This window comes from Pollicipes pollicipes, unplaced genomic scaffold (assembly GCF_011947565.3).
Source record: "Pollicipes pollicipes isolate AB1234 unplaced genomic scaffold, Ppol_2.1 Scaffold_4881;HRSCAF=5763_pilon_pilon_pilon, whole genome shotgun sequence".
NCBI classification, from domain to species: domain Eukaryota; kingdom Metazoa; phylum Arthropoda; class Thecostraca; order Pollicipedomorpha; family Pollicipedidae; genus Pollicipes; species Pollicipes pollicipes.
This window is the reverse complement of record NW_023596576.1, coordinates 47117958-47136374: the sequence shown is the minus strand read 5'-3', so window position 1 is coordinate 47136374 and position 18417 is coordinate 47117958. Positions and strand designations below refer to the sequence as shown.

General features: G+C 56.5%; 1 protein-coding gene across 1 annotated transcript in view; it reads left to right on the top strand.

Annotated features, from left to right (window-relative positions):
* The first annotated feature begins 10622 nt into the window (after nucleotides 1–10622).
* The window catches only part of LOC119100483 (uncharacterized), a 49866-nt gene continuing 42071 nt past the window's right edge, over nucleotides 10623–18417 (top strand). Inside the window, exon 1 of the mRNA XM_037223574.1 lies at nucleotides 10623–10841. Within this exon, the coding sequence (XP_037079469.1) occupies nucleotides 10646–10841 (196 nt within the window). The 5' untranslated portion in view covers nucleotides 10623–10645. The remainder of the gene's footprint in view (nucleotides 10842–18417) is intronic.

Here is an 18417-nt window from a genome sequence, read left to right as displayed (position 1 = left end):
AACCTTCGGGAGATGGGCCAAATTCACCCCCACCCGAGCGCGTGTTAAGCTGGTGTTGGGTATCAGGGTATAAACTTTGGACCACGTTAACCTGTACGTGTTACACGTGGGCCCGAAATAAGCAAAAAGTCAGGTGATAACCAACGCCGCAAAATGAGCCAGTTATCTTGGTGGGCCGGCATCCATTTCCTTACACTTGGGTTTCGTTCTCGGCGCTGCTGCGGCAACTGTTGTAAGCTCGAGCATGTCAACACAGTCCTTCCGAGTGTAAGCTCCATATTTCAAGCAATCGGTAGTTATTTTGGACTAGCTCTCCACCGGATATGTTGGGTATCACCTGCCCCGTGATGTTGTCCGTTCGCTGACGCTAGCTGGTGCTGGGATATGCGCTAAATCACACGTGGAATGTTGGCTAGCCCAGCCGCGCACCGAACAAGCGGTTTTAAAACTCCGCTAGTGTTGTCATCCGAGCATACAAGATGCTCATCGAAAAAACGCGGGCTGATGTCTGTCAGTCGGAGTTATTTATTGATCCGTCAAGCCGAATACGTAATGGCGCGCGTCAAGCTCTGACATTTTCAGAATGCGGAAGAATATATTCTGTTCGCTCCCCGTAACCTTAGAAGGCTTTCTGTTGACATGGGGCAAAAAAAAAAATGATGTGGCTCATATTTTGAAATGAAAGCTAACCTTCCGTATGGTAAAACACTTCCCGTCTGAGCGACTTTCAGTTTGTTAAAGATGTTTATTGATCTCGTCCTTTCTCCGCTTTACATTTCACTGAGCACATTTTTAGGAGCAAGGCTAGTCAAAACACAGTTAAAAATGCCGGTTAACTTTTAGGCCTTTCGTGATCGATTATTGGTGCAAGTAGTCCTCGATATTTGTTTTCTTGAGTGCGCCCCTGTGCCCCGTCAAAGCTCGCTGCTCTGCATCACCATGGGTAGCCTTGTTCGTGCTCCAATTCCGCTCTCGAGCATTCCACCAATTAAACATATTCACGGTCGCGGAGAACCGATACGGGCCCGACGCGCCATAAACGCTCCGAACTAATGACACTTAGTCTCTCGCTGCGATGGCGTCCACAGCCTTGTACATTTATCGGTGCCATAAAGAAGTACATTCCTGTTATCTGACGCCAGGTGGACAAGTCAGTCGTGTCTGACCTGTCGGCCCGTGCTGACGCCCCACGCCGGGAGCACCCGACGTTCTCACAAACCTGAACGGTGGTGCTGCCACCGCCTCATCAAGTGCAATCAGCAGTGTGATGGACGTCGATACCCAGGCTGCTGTAGAGGCTGCCGCTGAGACTGCCACTGGGGCTGCCGCCGCCCACCCCGAATTCGACGAGGCAGGGGATTGTGGCGTGTCCACCGGCCCAAGACACGTGCTACATCTCGACAGCAGAAGGCGACCCCTGAACCGTCCCTTGACGTTGATGAGCATCGACGCTTACATTTACCAAACCAGTGACCAGGTTTTCCAAATGTCCGTCACTGCTGCCGGCGGTCACCGACCTGCGCCAGACATTGCCTCCTGCTGGCAGTCAGCTGACCGACCAATCGCTGCCCACGCACTTCCGCACCGGTCGACAGTTATCTAGCTGTCCAAGCAGGCGCCTGACTTTTGCAAGTGTTTTCCTCGGAGCTGACCCGGCCAGAGACCACTGTCTGTCACGCGCCGTCGCGCAGGAGGCCGTGTCCACCAGCCGTCCGTCAGGCATCCGCCGTCCCCGCCGGTCAGGTCACCGTCATCCGCCGGCCGGCCGGAACGGCCGCCGCCTCCCGGCCGGACCACGTGACGCGGCGGCGGCCGGCCGCGCCGCGTCACGTGACCGCGCGCCGCCAACGGGGCGGTCAGCCGGTGTTGTTCTGCTGTGCCGCGAGGCGGTCGCCGGCCGCCGCCGCCGCCGTCTTCTGGAGCGGTCACGTCTGCTGAGAGGAGTTAGGAACGCTGCTCTGTCGGCCGCCGCGCCTCGCTGGCCGGGCAGGGTGCTCCGCGTGACCGGGTCGCTGGAGAGGACTGGGGAGGGGCGCCGTGCCTGTCAGGTGAGTCTGCGTCGTGGATGCGTTGCGAGGCGTTAAACGTTTACGAAGTGTCGGGTCGGTGATAATTTACACATTCTCGCCTTGATTCCATCGGGTTGAGGCTTGTCGGGATTAGAAGCGCAAGCCAGATAAGCGACGGCTGGTGACAATGTTTGTGACGTCTCCCGCTCCCGTTGCTCATATTCACCATGCATCATACTGGCACCTCATAATACTGGGTAAACAGTAGATGGCTTCTTGGTGTGGCCATTGGTGCAGTTGTTAGTTGGGTTCATTTACAACTGCTGGTTCTACTAACAGTTCGCTGTAAACGTCAGCTCACTGTTAGTTGGGGCTGAGGCCGCATTCCCAAAATCTCAAAGAATTGACACTGAATCTATGACATTGCATTGAAATAATGGATACAAGAATGATATTTGCATCTCTAATATTGTTGCGGAAAGTTTCACCCCTGGGTGTGGTCGGTGGGTCGCTGAGCCACGGAGCGATCATTGCCCCCCTTGGGAGACCAGCAGACCTTGCAATACCGAGAAGAAAGTGGCGACTACGAAGCCCGCAAAAGAACGGGCTCGTTGTAGGGATTCGGTTCACCACCATTAGTCGTCCGTGCGGAAACTAGGACAAAATTCTGATAAGCTATCCTTTTAACCGGCCGGAGGTATATGTAGAAAAGTTGTGTTCTAAACCCTTCATGAAATAACAAAGAGAAGAACAGGAACAAGCTAGCTGCGATGGACACGCGGTCCACGGTCTGAATGTTTCTTTCGGTTCTGCATTCCGATGTTCGACTGTTTCGGTCTCGTGATTGCCTCGGATATTTTGGGAATCACATCATAGTGGGGACCTCGAGGTCTAAGGGTCCGCGTTTGGTTCGTCTTGAAGCCCACTGTTCTTCTCAGAAGTCACGCTCAATCTTCAGGGGCTACACGAGCTGTTTCCTGTTGATGCGACCTGTGTGGGACCTATTAAGGTCACACGGGGATTAGTGGATCGTCGCGTGACCGTGACGCCTTAGTTGACCTCTTTGTTCTGTCGGGGTTCTTGTGATCATCTGTTGGCGTCCTGTCCCGTTCGGGGCGCCGAGCCATCTAAGCTCGTCTGACGGTCGTGATCCCCTCATAGCCTCTGTCAGATGGTCGTGATTCCTTCGCAGCTTCTAGGTCTGATGGTCGTGATTTATTCATAGCTTCTAAGTCAGATGGTCGTGATTCCCTTACAGCTCCTAACTCTCACGTGAATAGTGGAGCATGGCCCGCCTGAGCTTCAACGAGACTTCGCGACCATCTCTTTATTCCCTTTACCTCATCTGTGGTTTAATTTCTTCGGGGCTGCATTCCAATGTGAGGTTCTCTTACTGTAGCTGACTTGCGATAGTTACAGCATCATCCAAAAATTATTTTGTGGAATGATCCTGGTACCCTTGGCGTTCTCAGTAAAGTGCTGCCTTTCTGTGTGATTATTTCGGGAATGGATTTTAAAATCCATCGAATTAGGGGTTTAAAAGAAACGTTTTACCTTGTATCGAGTTTTGGACTAGCGTAACCATGAACAAGATCGTAGCATAATGAGATAACTGCATGTCAATATTTGCAACGAAGAAATCAAGCATACGCAAAAGTTGCGTACCGAAGCAGGGCATTTAATGTTCTGCTTCGGTAATGAAAATCATACGTTCAATATAACCCACCAAGGTATAATGGAATCAAGGTTGAGTAATGACTAAATTTATAGCAACATGACACCATCTCATACAACACGTTACATCGGGAGGGTGCGATACAAAATAACGGGGCTGAACTTATCTGGATTGCATCGAGCCTTTAACTATTGCAGTGGCATCCAAATTTTCTCGCGGTCTTTTGGCGGTCTCTGGGCAGAATGGCGGTCTCGGGGGCCAGAGGGAGGTCTCAGTGTCCCTCTGGCTATCTCGAGAGATTTCTGATTTTCTTCAATCCCTAATCATCACTATTGACTTTTATCATACCAATATCAATCATATCACTCCAATCATATATTAACTATAATCATAACTACTGACTCGCTTAGGAAGTCGTAACGTTGCTGCCTCTCGAACTGTTTTGGGATCTTTCAAACTCCTGGAACACCTCTAAACATTGTCACAGGCTCATATTTTTCAAGAAAGGTAAACCGGAATCGATTAGTTTTTATTGTTAAGGGAACGCGACGCACGCCGTCACGTCCTTTTTGTGGAGCACCAGCGCCTGCGTTGGCCTTGTTGGCTCTTAGGGGCCAGGGTACAGCCGGACTTTGAGGCTGGGCCCCCACGTGGAGTCCATGTGCTTACCACCCGGACGATTCGGCTACGCGACCCCGGATGAAATAGAAGACTACTGTATTGGCGAGAGTCACACACCATTGTTTGTCTGCAGCGCTATTGTATGTGTCGCTGGCAGCTACAAAACGTCTACCACCTCAAATTATAAACTGGCAACGCACTTTTGCTTCTTTGAAGAAAAAAAAAACATTGACGCATCTTTTTATGTTTCATGACTGATTACATGGTGCAACACTCATATATGAAAGTGGCCGAGCAGAACAGCTCCTGCGACCATGTGGTTTTGCTCCTTCCATTGCCCGGCAAGGTCCCTGGAAGAGTTAAAGCGCTTGTGCGCACGGGCTAGTGCAGCCTTCGCAGACAAACAGCAAGGTCTCACCGAAATGTCTTATGCCAGCAGTCTAGCACTCCCTTTAATGTCAGGGTGAGTCGCAATGTCAAAAATCTCGCAGTTAGATTGCATGCATGCTGTTGGAGAGAAATGTGTCTGGGGTCTCAGAAAAGATCCAAGAATCCCATAAACATGAAGCCCTATGCGATTCTGCATACACCCTCGAGCTCCAGGTCCATGTGTGCTGATTGATGAGGCATGTTCCGATTTTTCTGCCGTGTTTCAAAGAGTTGACCACAGGCCTGCTCATCCACCAGCTGAAGTGCCAACACAACATCCGAGGATCAGCCGTGAGCTGTCTCACCTCTTCATGTAACAGACGTTAGCGAGAAATTCTAAACAAGTGCTCAACTTGTGCTCAACCCAACAAGCGCTCAACTCAACTCGCCAACTGGGGTGACCTGTGGCCCAGAGGAATGAAGCCCTGTATTACCCTCCCTTTTTTCCTGTTAGTTATGACCTCCCGCTTATAATCAGCACCAGCTGTCGTCAGGACGCGAACAATGTGAAACGCTTCCTTGAAATTTGCATTGCAATCGAAGCCGAAGCCCTGCAGGAGGGCTTATCGTGCCTGGTAGAATGTCCTTAGACATGGCAACTTCAGATAAACCCGTCTAGATGACAGACACCCGAATCACTTTGAAACGTCTATCCAACACCGAGCAATACGCGACTGACGGGCTGACTGACTGACTGACGGGCCGCACGCTGGCGTCATGGGGATCTGCGTGTAACGCTGAGCCTGAATTCCTAATTTAGACATCACGTTTCCGTCATGGTTTCGGAGGCCAACAGAGCTCCTTTGTTGATGAGTAAGCGTTTTCATTCATGATTAGGCGTTTTTGTTGATGCTTTAGCACTTTGGTTAATGCTTCATTTACTGCGCGCAGGTGGAAAAAATGCTAAACACGAAACTACGACCGTAATTGCGGCTTGCTATTAAAACACCCGGCGCATTCCTGAGCCTTGTGGTGTAATCTGACCCGAAACAGCAAAATCGCACCCCGAAAGCATTAAGCGGATGGAGCAAACACTTCAAATGTCTCTATTCTAACACACATTGCACTGCTCGATCACTGACCTGTAGTGACCTACTGGCCATGCATTCTGTTACCTCGCTCCAGTTCAGGTCAACAAAGTCAACGAAGTCTAGTGTTTCTTATAAGCCATTTGAAACCCAGAACCGACTCGTCTTTTTTTAAATGTGTTTGTGCGTGACTGTGCCAGCTAGTGTCACGCAGCATCCGTCTCCCTTTGGCATGTTACATGGACGTGTTGAAACGGAAAATACCCTAGTTTGCAGATGGTTGAGACATGCAAGTGCCTCCTTACGCAAGAGTCAATTTATAGACTTTTTGGCTGTTATATCTGTAACCTGGCCAAGACCTACGCTAGACACGTAAGGAACGCTGAAGAGGCAAGGGCGCAATTGATGCGTGACATTTCATGCTGCGTTTGTACTGTATTTTTGATGAGCCGTGGCCAAATTGTCTGGCATTTTGCTACACTGTGTTGTAGATATGCGCTCATAACATGTGACCGTAACAAAGATCGTGTCGATGCCTTTGATGATGCCGTGGATGTTGACAGAGCAGCATAGACTTAGTTGAGCCGCCCACAACATGCGAAGCTGATAGATCGTGATACTAAGACTGATCTGAACAATAGGACATTTCGCTCGAACATTTTTCTGTTCCCAGACGTATTCACAGCATTTTGCATATTTTGTTACGAAAAGAACCTAGCTAAGTGCCATCAATTTACATTCCCTTCTTTGACGCATTGGAACAGTTGGAGCATGACACGTGGTTTTGCAGCGCAGGCCTATTTCGATATGCAGAAGTGTCGAGCAATAAAAGGTGTTTACATGCTTGCTTACAATAACCCAGTAACAGCGTTATCACCATTGTGCGAATGTTAATTACCGGTATTCCGGTAATTAGCGTGATGGAGGTGATAAATGTTGGAAGGTCCTAAAAAAGAGTGACGAAGGTCCTTGTTAAAGCCCATTCTATCAACGACAGTGGTGCAACCCAGGGCGATGGGGGGGGGGGGGGGAGGGGGTGGAGCTCATGGGACTTTAGCTTTTTCTGTCAAGTTCCAGCGCACGTTTTCACCGCGACACTAGTAAAAAAAAATTCCAGAATTTGGTGGCCAAGAAAACTTTCTGTTTTTAGATCCCATATAGCCATCAGGGGCAGTAACATGCATAGTCCAACAGCCACAGTTAAGAAACAAGACCAGCGGAAAGCCGGGTGAATTTTTGCGTCGCGCAGATATCTAAAGCAATTGTTCAAGGTACCAAGGCAAACCCACATCAATAGCCTATTAACACGCTAAGCACAAAGACTAGAAGTGTTTGTGCGGTTTGTTGGTCTGTTCGCAGTGCGTAGGCACGGTCGGTGGGGCTGCGACACGTTCGTAAAACGTTAAACCCCGTCGCAAATCATGTTAGCGCCCGACGTAACTTCTGGCCGCACCTATATGTATATATATATATATATATATATATATATATATATATATATATATATATATATATATTTATATGTCTGGTTGACGATAGGATAAAATGTTAACGTGAAACCTCACAAAATTCACAAGAATTTCCACCATCCTTTTAACGTTCTCATAGATTACCCTAATCTGTATACTATTACTGATCTCTAACCCTGACCCGGCTGGCCTATTCGGTTGAGACCGGCCGGTTCGATCCATGTTTGAGCTGTCTCTACATGGCTGTTAGCCATACGAGTGTTCAATGAGTGACGCTAGCAAGTCTAAACATGCCGGCGCAATGTGAGGTAACCTGAGGTCATTCCATGCCTTATCAGTCATCTGCACTTGGAGGGTATTGCACGCAGCATAGCTCGTGATGTTCAAGACAACGGTAGCATTGCACTGTGAGGGATTTGACGATATATCGGACTTTTAGAACTTGATGATCTGGCATGCCATCGACATTAAATGAACCATGGACCTTTCTTGATACGCCTTAGTCATTTTGGCTCGGGATATTGTGGGTTTGACGGGATGACTTTAAAAATGCATTTTTTTTGCAGCTCCACTTTGAGGCGACGTGCCTCAGCGCAGTCCTCATGGGGAAGGATATTGTCGCTGATGGCAGTTTCCCTCATTCTAAACTTACTTGCCATCAGAACAAATTTACTTGTCATTATAACTAGCGAAATAAAAGTGCAATAGGAAATTATTTTTAAAGACTATCGTACGCACTCGATGTTGTTGTTGTATCAACATCACGCTAGATGTTGTTAGTAACAAAAGTTAATTTCATAGAAACGGTTTCTATGATTTAAACAAATTATTGAAAGTGAACTCTGAGTTGATAATTGATAGGCAGTTTAAGCAACTACTCCAAGAAGCGTATCGTGTGGCAAACACAACCCTTTCAGCAATGGACTTTTAGCGATATATATATATTTTTGATCCTAACACATCGCGAACGATTTCCATTTTCAATGCCGGTGCTGGTTCAAGGCATCCGGCAGCCTTATTTGTTGACTCGAGCCCCCACTTTGCCTCCAGCTCTTCCGACTTTAGAGCGATCCTACCCAATTAACACGTGTGCACTGGACATGGAAGCAGCGATGGGGAGGAGCCAATACTTTATGCGTGCTCTCTCCGTGTAGCCCTCAAGTAACGAAACCGAAACTAATGGCAAAACCGTACACTAAGAATACCGATTTCTTCAAAGTGGTACAATGAAGTGGCCTAAATCCGGGAACAAATGGCCTCCCGGTGCTTCCATATACATCAAATAATCCCGGCTAAGTCTATCCATCGAATTGATGAAATTGCACAGCTGACCCTGTTTCAAATGCCCTGCTTGTGCTCCTGGGACACTAAATTTCCACATATTAATCAGCCGTACACGTCATAATCGAGCTTACCAATCAATCGCACACTGCGCCCGCTCTCGAACACACTGAGTCATCTGAGCTGTTCACATTTAAGGACCTCAGCTGCCGCTGCGGCACGCCCCAGTGCGCAACTGCAGCACGCTTCTGAGCAACTGATACAAGGGCCTTGCATGTCAGTGCAACGATTCACCCGACGACAGAAGAGGGCTAACGAGCGCACAGGCACGTCCCCGTTTCCGGTGCTCGCTGGAGAGTGCACGTGCTCGGCTGGACTGAGTCACAGACGAGGCGCGCTCGCCGTGCTCCTTTTCACGCCCGGTGAAGAGCGCCCTGCATTTACTGGGCGAGAAGTGTCGCTGAATGCACGCCACTGGCGCTGACTGCTCTATGCTTATTGTTTCTCACTCGCTTTGCATTCAGGGCGTCACTGAAATGCTTCATGTTGAGCTTGAGTCCGACCGGTCTTGTCTTGTTGTTCCGTGCTGGTGTTTCGCATTGCATATGCGTTTGATTACGATTCCAAACCTTGGCTTACTCACAGGTGAATTGGCTTACTGGCGCTATTGCTTGTAAAACGGTGTTAGGTGGTACCAGGCGCAATGTTGTGCTATGATGTGAGATGTGGCTATGGCTGCATGGATTGAACTGTTCGCAGTGACGTAGCCAGGAGTTCGCCCAGCCAATCCTGCCCAGCTGGAGAGGACCGCCGACAGCAGGGGACCAAACCTGGTCATAGGAGGCCTTTCCAGTCAAGGGGCCTTCTTGGTTTATTACCGGTCGTGCTTTCGATTAGGAGGACTTCCCTAGGCTCGGGCTGCTGTTTTGATGTTCGGGGACCGCGTGCGTTCCTACGTTTAAGGCCCCCTATGGCGGCGTCTTGAGCAAAAAGTTAAGGGGCCCCGAGTATCCCGTCTCAGGGCCTACGGCGCCTCCAGGGGAGTGCAGGGCGTGGCTACAAAAGCCCTCCTTCCCAGGCCACATCGCTGAATGGTTGTGTACATCGCATTGCTTGTGAACTATGCCTTTCTGGAGCCTCGACTTTTTCACCGACGCCGACACTGGTTCCAATCATCGGAACGAAACCCTGGAAAAACGATTGCTTTCTGGAGACAGTACACCAGTGTAATCGAAAGACCTCTCATTTTAAGCACCGCCGCGTGTGTGCAAGAGCGGATCAAGAACACTATCTCGGGAGGTGGGGACGCCTGCTTGGGGAAGTCTAAACATGCTTCCTCATTAAAAAGCCCTTATCGGATCCCGCTTTTTGTACCTGAACGGATCTTCCAAAACAAGCTCACTTCGTGCAAGATGTCAAGATTCTGGAGAGAGGTCAGAAATGTGTCATTTCTCACCATACAGTTTGGAGTGGGGGGGGGGGGGGGAGGAAGGGGTCACGTCCTGGTTGCCTCTCTGCATCCGCTCTTGCGTAAGCAATTCGCTTCTGCGCGCGGCACAGCATTGCTGCATGCCTGGCTTCTCCCTTCATTAGGTACTGCCTGGCTTCTTGTATTCGGGTGTGCCGTCACACATCTCTCACAGGCATTCTGGCAGCCCACCTCGGCGCACCTGCTCGACTCTGTAATTTCGTCACCCGCTGGTACACTACCTGACCATAAACACGCGTAACGCCCGACCGTTGACCCAATGACCGTGCTCATTTATTCCTGATGCCCTTCCCCGACCCCACTCGGAGGGGCAGCCGCGGTAGCCGCCCCCGCCGCGAGGGTGTCGCCGGTGGAGCTGCGTCTTCCGCTGCTCCCCGCGCTACCTTCCCTCCCGTCCCCCACTCCTTCCCGCCCCCCCGCGAGGGGACAGAGCTCAGTTCCCATGCCGGCCGTGCGCACCGGATACACGTAATTTACCGTTGCCGGCCGCCAACAGGTGGCTGCGTCGGCGGCGCTGATTGGTCGTCGCCGAGAGAGCCGGCCGCCGATTGGCCGCCGTCATGCCGCTGCCGGCGCTGGAGGAGCTGACCGCCGCCGCGCTGACCGCCCTGTTTACGGTGATGCTGTGGCGGTGCGTGGCGAGGATGGCAGAGTCGAGGCGCGTGCCGCCGCCGCCGGAAGGGGGGACGCCGCCGGCGCCGGCGCGGGACCTCAGTGAGGCGCCGGCCGACGCCATGTGCAGTGTGGTGGAGGGCGACGGCGACGGCGACGAGCCGGTGATGACGACCTCGTACGAGGAGTGGGCAGCCGTCGCCGACGACGAGGACCAGATCAGAACAAGTAAGTGCACTCTGCAGGGTTATTCATCTAATAAGCTTAATTGGCCGGCGGTGAACAGCTTCTTTCACAGCGACTAGGAACAATGCGAGCAACTTTGAGCGAGTCAGCACAGCGCCAGGTGACCCATTTCGGCCGGCGGGCCACCGGATGCGTCCGCCTGTTTCCGGTGTCGTGCTCGGTCACCGCGCATCGTCCGGCTCGATTTCACCGGGCGCTCGTGACCTAGGCGTCCGATAATCCCACCGAATGATTGGGTGCTCCGACCGGTGACAGACCGGTTCTACCGCGGCAGCAATCCAGGTCGGCCCGTTGCACCAGCGAACATGCGACAGCTCCGTCAGGTCCGTCAGGTCCGACAGCCGGAGCTTCTCGCCGCTCCAGGGGGTCGTCTCGATGTGGTCAGCGGCGTGCCCGTCTGTGGTGTGCCTGAGAGCCCGTTCCACTGTTCCCGATGAACCGTCCTGCTGTTCCGAAAGGCCCGTCGTACTGTTACCGATGGCTCGCCCCCAGTTCCCCACGGTTGTCCCTCTGGACCCAGCGGCCCGCCAAACAGAATCCAACGGCTCATCCTGCTGCGACTAGTGGTTCGCCCTGCTGCTGTCAATGGCTCGTTCCACTGCTACCAGTGGTTTGTCCCGCTGCTACCAGTGGCTCGTCCCGCTGCTACCAGTAGCTAGTCGTGCTATCCGCTGCAGCGACTCATCCAACGGTTCCGAGCGGGTTGTTCCGCTAGACCCAATGGTCCGTCCACCAGAACCCAGCGGCTCGCCCCGCTCGTTCAAGATGATGTGTTGACCGCGGTAACTGTCGGCGGCAGTCCGCAGTGATCTACGCGGGCTGGTTCCCGTCGAGCGGGTCCGCCTCGTCCGCGGCAGTGGAGTCAGGCCTGAACGGGTCCGCCTCGTCCGCAGCAGCGGAAGAAGCTCTGAATGGGTCCGAGTCGTCCGCGGCAGTAGAGGCAGGTCTGAACGGGTCCGCCTCGTCCGCGGCAGTAGAGGCAGGTCTGAACGGGTCCGCCTCGTCCGCGGCAGTTGAGGCAGGTCTGAACGGGTCCGCCTCGTCCGCGGCAGTAGAGGCAGGTCTGAAGGGGTCCGCCTCGTCCGCGGCAGTAGAGGCAGGTCTGAACGGGTCCGCCTCGTCCGCGGCAGTAGAGGCAGGTCTGAACGGGTCCGAGTCGTCCGCGGCAGCGGAAGAAGCTCTGAATGGGTCCGAGTCGTCCGCGGCAGCGGAAGAAACTCTGAATGGGTCCGAGTCGTCCGCGGCAGTGGAGGCAGGTCTGAACGCTTGGCCAAGCGCCCGCTAAACCGCTATCGCCCGCTTGATCGACGCTCGTGTGTGTCGACGCCCGTCGTTATCCTCCAGTTGGCTCGGCCAGGCGGACGCTGTGCCTGAGGCCACGAGCGCAGGACCAGTAGAGAGGCGGATAGGGCTGCCTGAAGAATGTGGAGCAGAAGTCATCAACTGGATATCCAGACTCGTCCCACTCCGCAGCTGGCTCGCCGCGTTGTCACTCAGGCCTGGTGATAGCCTCTGAAATCCGTTAGTTATACATTTTTGACCAGCAACCCACTCTGAACTGCCTCTGAACTGATGTCGGCAGTTCCTCGTCAGGTCGCCGAACGGAACCCGCCGGCGTCTGTGTTGTAACCCATCGCTCACCGAGTTCGGCCGGGCCAGTTACGAAGCCCGGTGATGGACGAGTAAGCGGCAGCCGGGGCAGCTCGAGGTGCCGGACTCAGCAGCTGGCAGCTCACGCCTTCAGTGGCAGTCTTCGGAAGCTCGGCTGAACGGCGCGGCGCCGATGGTCTCACGGCCTGGTTCAGCGCTGACACGGCGGCGGGACGCTGGCGGCGGCATTAGCGACCGGCCCCGAGCACTCGCGGATATCAAACCCGAGCGAGTGGCCGCGGTCTTCGATGCTGGAGACTTGCCCGAAGGCATAACTTAATCTGAACGTGCATTTCTGCGGACTAGCAGTGGGAAAAGCAAGCGAATGCCGGCAGCGACAGGCGTGTTTTATTCGCGGCAGGGACACGCCGAGTCATGGGCGGCGCATAAACAGCACGCAGCACATCAGCGCATAGCAACATACCAGAATTCAGCGATAGGTTGATGATGCAACTGCAATCTGCGAGAAAGCACGCAGCGGGCCCGGGGCATGTTGTGACACTGACCAGCTGGCGGGTACTCCTCCCTTATGTCGCTGGTGCATAACTCCTACTCCCTTCCTGTCGCTTGTCCCCCACTACCCCTTCCTGCCGCTGGTCCACCACTCCTCCTCCCAGTCGCGTGTCCACCGCTCCCCCTTTCCTGTCGCCGGTCCACCGCTCCTGCTTTCCTGTTGCTGGTTCACTCTTTCTCTCTTTCTGTCGCTTATCCACCACTCCCCCTCCCAGTCGCGTGTCCACCGCTCCTCCTTTCCTGTCGCGGGTCCACTGCTCCTCCCTTTCTGTCGCTGGTTCATTCTTCCTCCCCTTCTGTCGCTGGTCCACCGCTCCTCCCTTCCTGTCGCTGGTCCACTGCTCCTCCCCTCCTGTTACTGGTTCACTCCTTCTCCCTTCCTATCGCGGGTCCATCACTCCTCCTTTCCTGTCGCCAGCTCTCCATTCCCAGCCGTAATCAGCGCGCGGCTCCCGGACGCGCCCCGCGGCTGGCCCCGCGGCGGACCTGAGCGTCGGGCGTGCGCGAGCGCGAGCCGGCCGGCGCGGTGCACCCGCGGCGGCGCGGCCGGGTGCCCCTCCCCTTCGCCGTGCCCTGTTTACCGCGCGCCCAAACCGTCCGTTCCCGCGCGCCGGCATGTGAGGGGAGGGGAGGGGAGGGGAGGGGGGGGGGGGAGATGGAATCGGGCTGCTCCACGCCTCGGCGGTGAGGTCAGCACGCGTGGCCGCGCACCCCGGGGAGCGCCGCCCGGTTCTTCACTGTCGCCCCCCTCCTGGGCGTGCGGTTTGTGTGGAGGAGTTGAGTGGAAAGCGTGCCGCGTCGTAAAACGGCAAGTGCGCGTTATCCATGGCGAGCGGCTGTTTGGTTCGTCGTCACTGCGCGGCTTTGTCGGTTGGTGGAGGGGCCCTTTGAAGGCGCAGCGCGATCCTTTCCCTTGATACGAGGCGGTATGGACCGCCAACTCGTGTGTTTAGTGCAGATACTATCTGCTAGACTGTTGTGAGGCGTGCAATCACACAATACAGGCATGGCCGACTCGAGTCTGGATTCAAGGGCTTTGTGGCTGTGTAAAGGTTTCAGGAGGGTGTTCCTAACGAGCATGGTGCAGGTGAAACATGTAATACGGCGATATAGTAAGGCGGAATATGATAGGATGTTCCGTGGGGAGGCTGCTGACCAAGACCATTGAAAGGCGCGTGAATGCCCATGTGACAGACACAATAGCTGGTTGTCAGAAGAGCATGACCCATGATTAAACGGTGATGATGGGCAATCGTGAGATGTTTAGAGGCGCTTCGGCTTCATGGGGCTTTCGCGCCCAAATCCACTACTGCACGGGCCGAAGATAGAATGTGCAGATAACGCACTAAGTGGACGATCGTGCCATCACATTCTACCACTTCTCACACTCTCCCGTGTTCCGTATTTCTCAGCTAACTCTCCGGCCAATCTCACCTCCCACACGGGATATCTCCATTGTGTGAGTCAGCAGGTTTCTCCCTGACACCATGTTTAGAACGGCAGCTGCTCATTCTGAGGTCCTGCGACCCGCCCGACTCCCACAGACCTACCCACCCCATGCTGCCCTTCCGCCCCCTCCCCTCCCCCGCTTCCGTCGCCACCAGCTGGCGCGCGAGCCGACCTGACCCTGCGCCCAGCAGCGCGGCCGCCCCTCCCCACCTGCCCCACCCACCCCGCTCCGAAACAATAGCAGCGGCGGCAGCCGAGCGCTAAAAGGCGCACAATGCGTCGGGCGGGGCGGCCGGCGCTACCGTGTGGCGCTGGGTCGCCCCGGCGACCGGTGCACCCGGCCCGCGTGGTTCAGGACGGCCCGCACGGTCCAGGACGGCGCGCGCGGTCCAGGACGGTGCGCGCGGTCCAGGACGGCGTACGCGCGGTCCAGGACGGTGCGCGCGGTCCGGGACGACATACACGCGGCAGGGAGAGCGGGCCCGCCAGGCCGGAGAGAGCCGCCGACGCCGCCTCGGCTGGCGCCCACGCGCCGCCGTCGAGACGCGGCGACTCGCGGCGAGGCTGGTGAGCGATCGCGTGACGCCAACTGTCGGCGGGGCCGCAGCTTCACACGGCGGCTTACTGCGTCTGAGCGCCGACTGGGACAGGGCTCTCCCGCCGGCTGCGCCCCCCTCTCTCCCCGCTCGCCCTCTCTCTCTATCTCCTCCCCTTTTCCCTCTCATTACTCCCTCCCTCCCTCCCTCCCCTCCTCCCTTCCTTCCCTTCTCCCTTCCCTCCCTTCCGATCTCTCTCCCTTTCTTCCTCCCATCTTTCTCTCGCTACCACCCCCGCTGTCGCTCCCACTCGCATACTCTGCCCTCCGTTTCTCTGCCTGCATCTCTTTTTCTCCCTCTACCTTTCTCTCTCTGCTCTTCCCCCTGTACCTCTCCTGCTCGCTCTATCGCTCTATCTCTCTTTCGTTTTCACCCCCTCGCTGGCTGACGTCGTCTCGCCAGTCTCTACTTGAGGGACGTAGTCAAGCTCTGCCGTATGGTAGTGACGAATTCATTGACAGTATTCGTTAGATTGAGAGTTGTCAGGGGGCCGCAGTTGTGGGTGTATGCTCTCTTTGGCCCACCCGAAAGACCTCGAAAATCCGACTTCCTGAAAACAGCCTTTTGACCCCGGCCGATGCCGAGCACCGGTAACGATCGCTATGTTATCGGCAGGGCCCCGCACCCACAGGGCGATAGCGCCAAGCTGTAGAACAGGCACTGGCTCGCGGCGGACGTCGGAGCCGCTCCAGCGCACTGACCTCCCGCTGCGCTGGGCCTATTGAAGCCAAACCTTTGAGATCGCAGCGTGAACACTGACTGATTTCATAGATAAAAACGGCTTAACAATCAGGAGGAGGCGCTGTATAGCCTTATGCCGGTGAACAGAAGATCGTTCCGTGCTTCGACGTTGGCGGTGAACATGCGTGCAATAATTCACGCAGCGTGCATCGATCGCCGTGATGTAATCGGCCCGCGGGATGCATGGCAATCTGCCGGCTGCCAGCGGGGCGCCGGTGTGACCTCACAGGAGCTGACGGAGCGCCGCCGGCGGTCTCGGAGGCCCGCTGCAGCTGCCGTCGGATTACGCCCGGCCGCCGCCGCCACAACACGGCGCCGCCCCGCCGTTCACAGTTACTCGGGCCACGCGGCAAAAACGGATCCGCCCGACGTCCGTTGCACGCAGATCACGACGACAAGACAGCCACCCACGGCGCTGGGGTCACGACGGGGCGGCAGGGGTCACGCCCGTCAAGTCTCGGCCCGTCCCGCCTCTCAGGGCAGACGGCAGGCGCGCGGCGTCCGCTGGCGCAGCCGAGAGCGCGGTGGCGTGGCTCGGCGAACGGCTGTGCACGGGGCAAGCATACCGCCCAGCCACCCAGGCAGTGCGGGTCGAGTCACCGCGCCACGCCACGGCCGACAACACGCGAAGGCGCCGCTGCCGTGTCGGCATCCAGGGCGGCCGGCCGGCGGCGCGCGAGCCGGGTCTTTGACTTCCGCCGGCGCACGGAGAATATAGTGCCGCGCCACGCCCGGCCGGTCATGCGTGCGGCGCGTTCGGTGCGCATCCGCCGGCGCGGCGGCTGGTCCCGGTGCCGACACGCCGCGGGATCACGCGGGCCGGCGCGGCGGCGGTGGCGTCCGTGCCCGGCAGACATTCGCGCGTCCCCGCCGCCGCCGCCGCTGAATGCCACTCCGATTGGCGGACAGTGTGCGTCGGCACGTCCCGAGCCGCTTTTTGCCCGATGTTTTGTGGCGCCGGCCGGCCGGCTGCCGGCCTGTGGGGTCGGCGGCTCCCGTCGCGATGCGACGGCCGCTCCGCCGGCGACCGGCGTCAGCCTCGGCTGCGACCCGCCGGTGCCGGCGTCAGCCTCGGCTACCATCCGCCGGCGACCGGCGTCAGCCTCGGCTGCCATCCGCCGGTGCCGGCGTCAGCCTCGGCTACCATCCGCCGGCGACCGGCGTCAGCCTCGGCTGCCATCCGCCGGTGCCGGCGTCAGCCTCGGCTACCATCCGCCGGCGACCGGCGTCAGCCTCGGCTGCCATCCGGCGTCAGCCTCGGCTGCCATCTGCCTGTGCCGGAGTCAGCCTCGGCTGCCATCCGGGCGACCGGCGTCAGCCTCGGCTTCCATCCGCCGGCGACCGGCGCTCCCACGCGACGCGGCGGGGCCGGCGGCCGGCCTGGCCACGCGACGCGGATCGGCGACGCCGCGGGCGGCCGGCTCGCTGCCGTGGGAACGGCCGAGCGCCGGCGGCAGCGGCAGCGGCAGCACGCTTGGGCTTGCCCACCGCGCAGAAGGGTCGAGACGGCCGCGGCCAACTGGTGCGGATAAATAGGTCATGCGGGTCGCACTTGGAGCCCGCGTGCCCGTGTGCGGGCACCAGCAGCGCCACGCTTGCACGTCCCGGCCGCCGCGCCGCCGCCGGGCGACACGTCTCCGCTGTCGAAAGCGGCGGGCGCGGCGCGGCTGTCGGCAGTTGCGGCGCGGTCGGCGCCAGTTGCGGCGCGGCCGGCGACAGTTGCAGCGCGGCGCGGCAGTCGTGGCGCGGCGGGCGGTCCGGCAGGCAGACGGCGGCCGACCGCTATGCGCCCCGCGGCGCCGGTGAGATGAAGTGATCCGAGCGGTAGTGGGCCACGATCGCGTGAGTTCGTCGCCGCGCCTTGATCCTCGCCGCCGGGCCCCTCGGCGTTCACGGCAGGCGCGCGCCGCCCTCGCGCCGGGACAGCGTGAGGTACGCGTCCTGACACCTGGAGATCGGGCCGTGTGATGTGGAGATCAGGCTGTGTGATCTGGTAGTCTGGCGGGATGACTGTGATCTGATCTGGTTGTGATCTAGATCTGGCTATGATCTAGCCATGGGGGCAACGGCGCCATGGATAGATCCAGGCACGCATGTTGAATGTTAAGACGTGGGTATATGGAACATAGAAAAACTGTACATAAAAGCCACCGGTCGATATTTGTTGTATTTCTCGAAATATGGTGCAGACAATCTCAGAAACCGACAGTTGTGCGTTGAATTTGTGTGCGACCCTATCGCCTGACACACATGTTTTTGTGTGACCCTATCGCCCGACACAGACGTTTGTGTGCGACCCTATCGCCTGACACAGACGTTTGTGTGCGACCCTATCGCCTGACACAGATGTTTGTGTGCGACCCTATCGCCTGACACACGTTTGTGTGCGACCCTCTCGCCTGACGCAGACGTCCGGCATGCTCAGCCAGTTCAATCGCATGGAATTATGCTTATGTCTCTTCGTCACGGCTGCGTTGTTGTCAATAGGTGCTGACTTTCTGATGCGTTTTGCCCCCCCCCCCCCACTAGTGCAGACACGCAGTGTTGGATAGTGCTGACCGTGGCGCTTGACCGCTCCAAACATCGCGTGTTGAACCTGATACCACGGA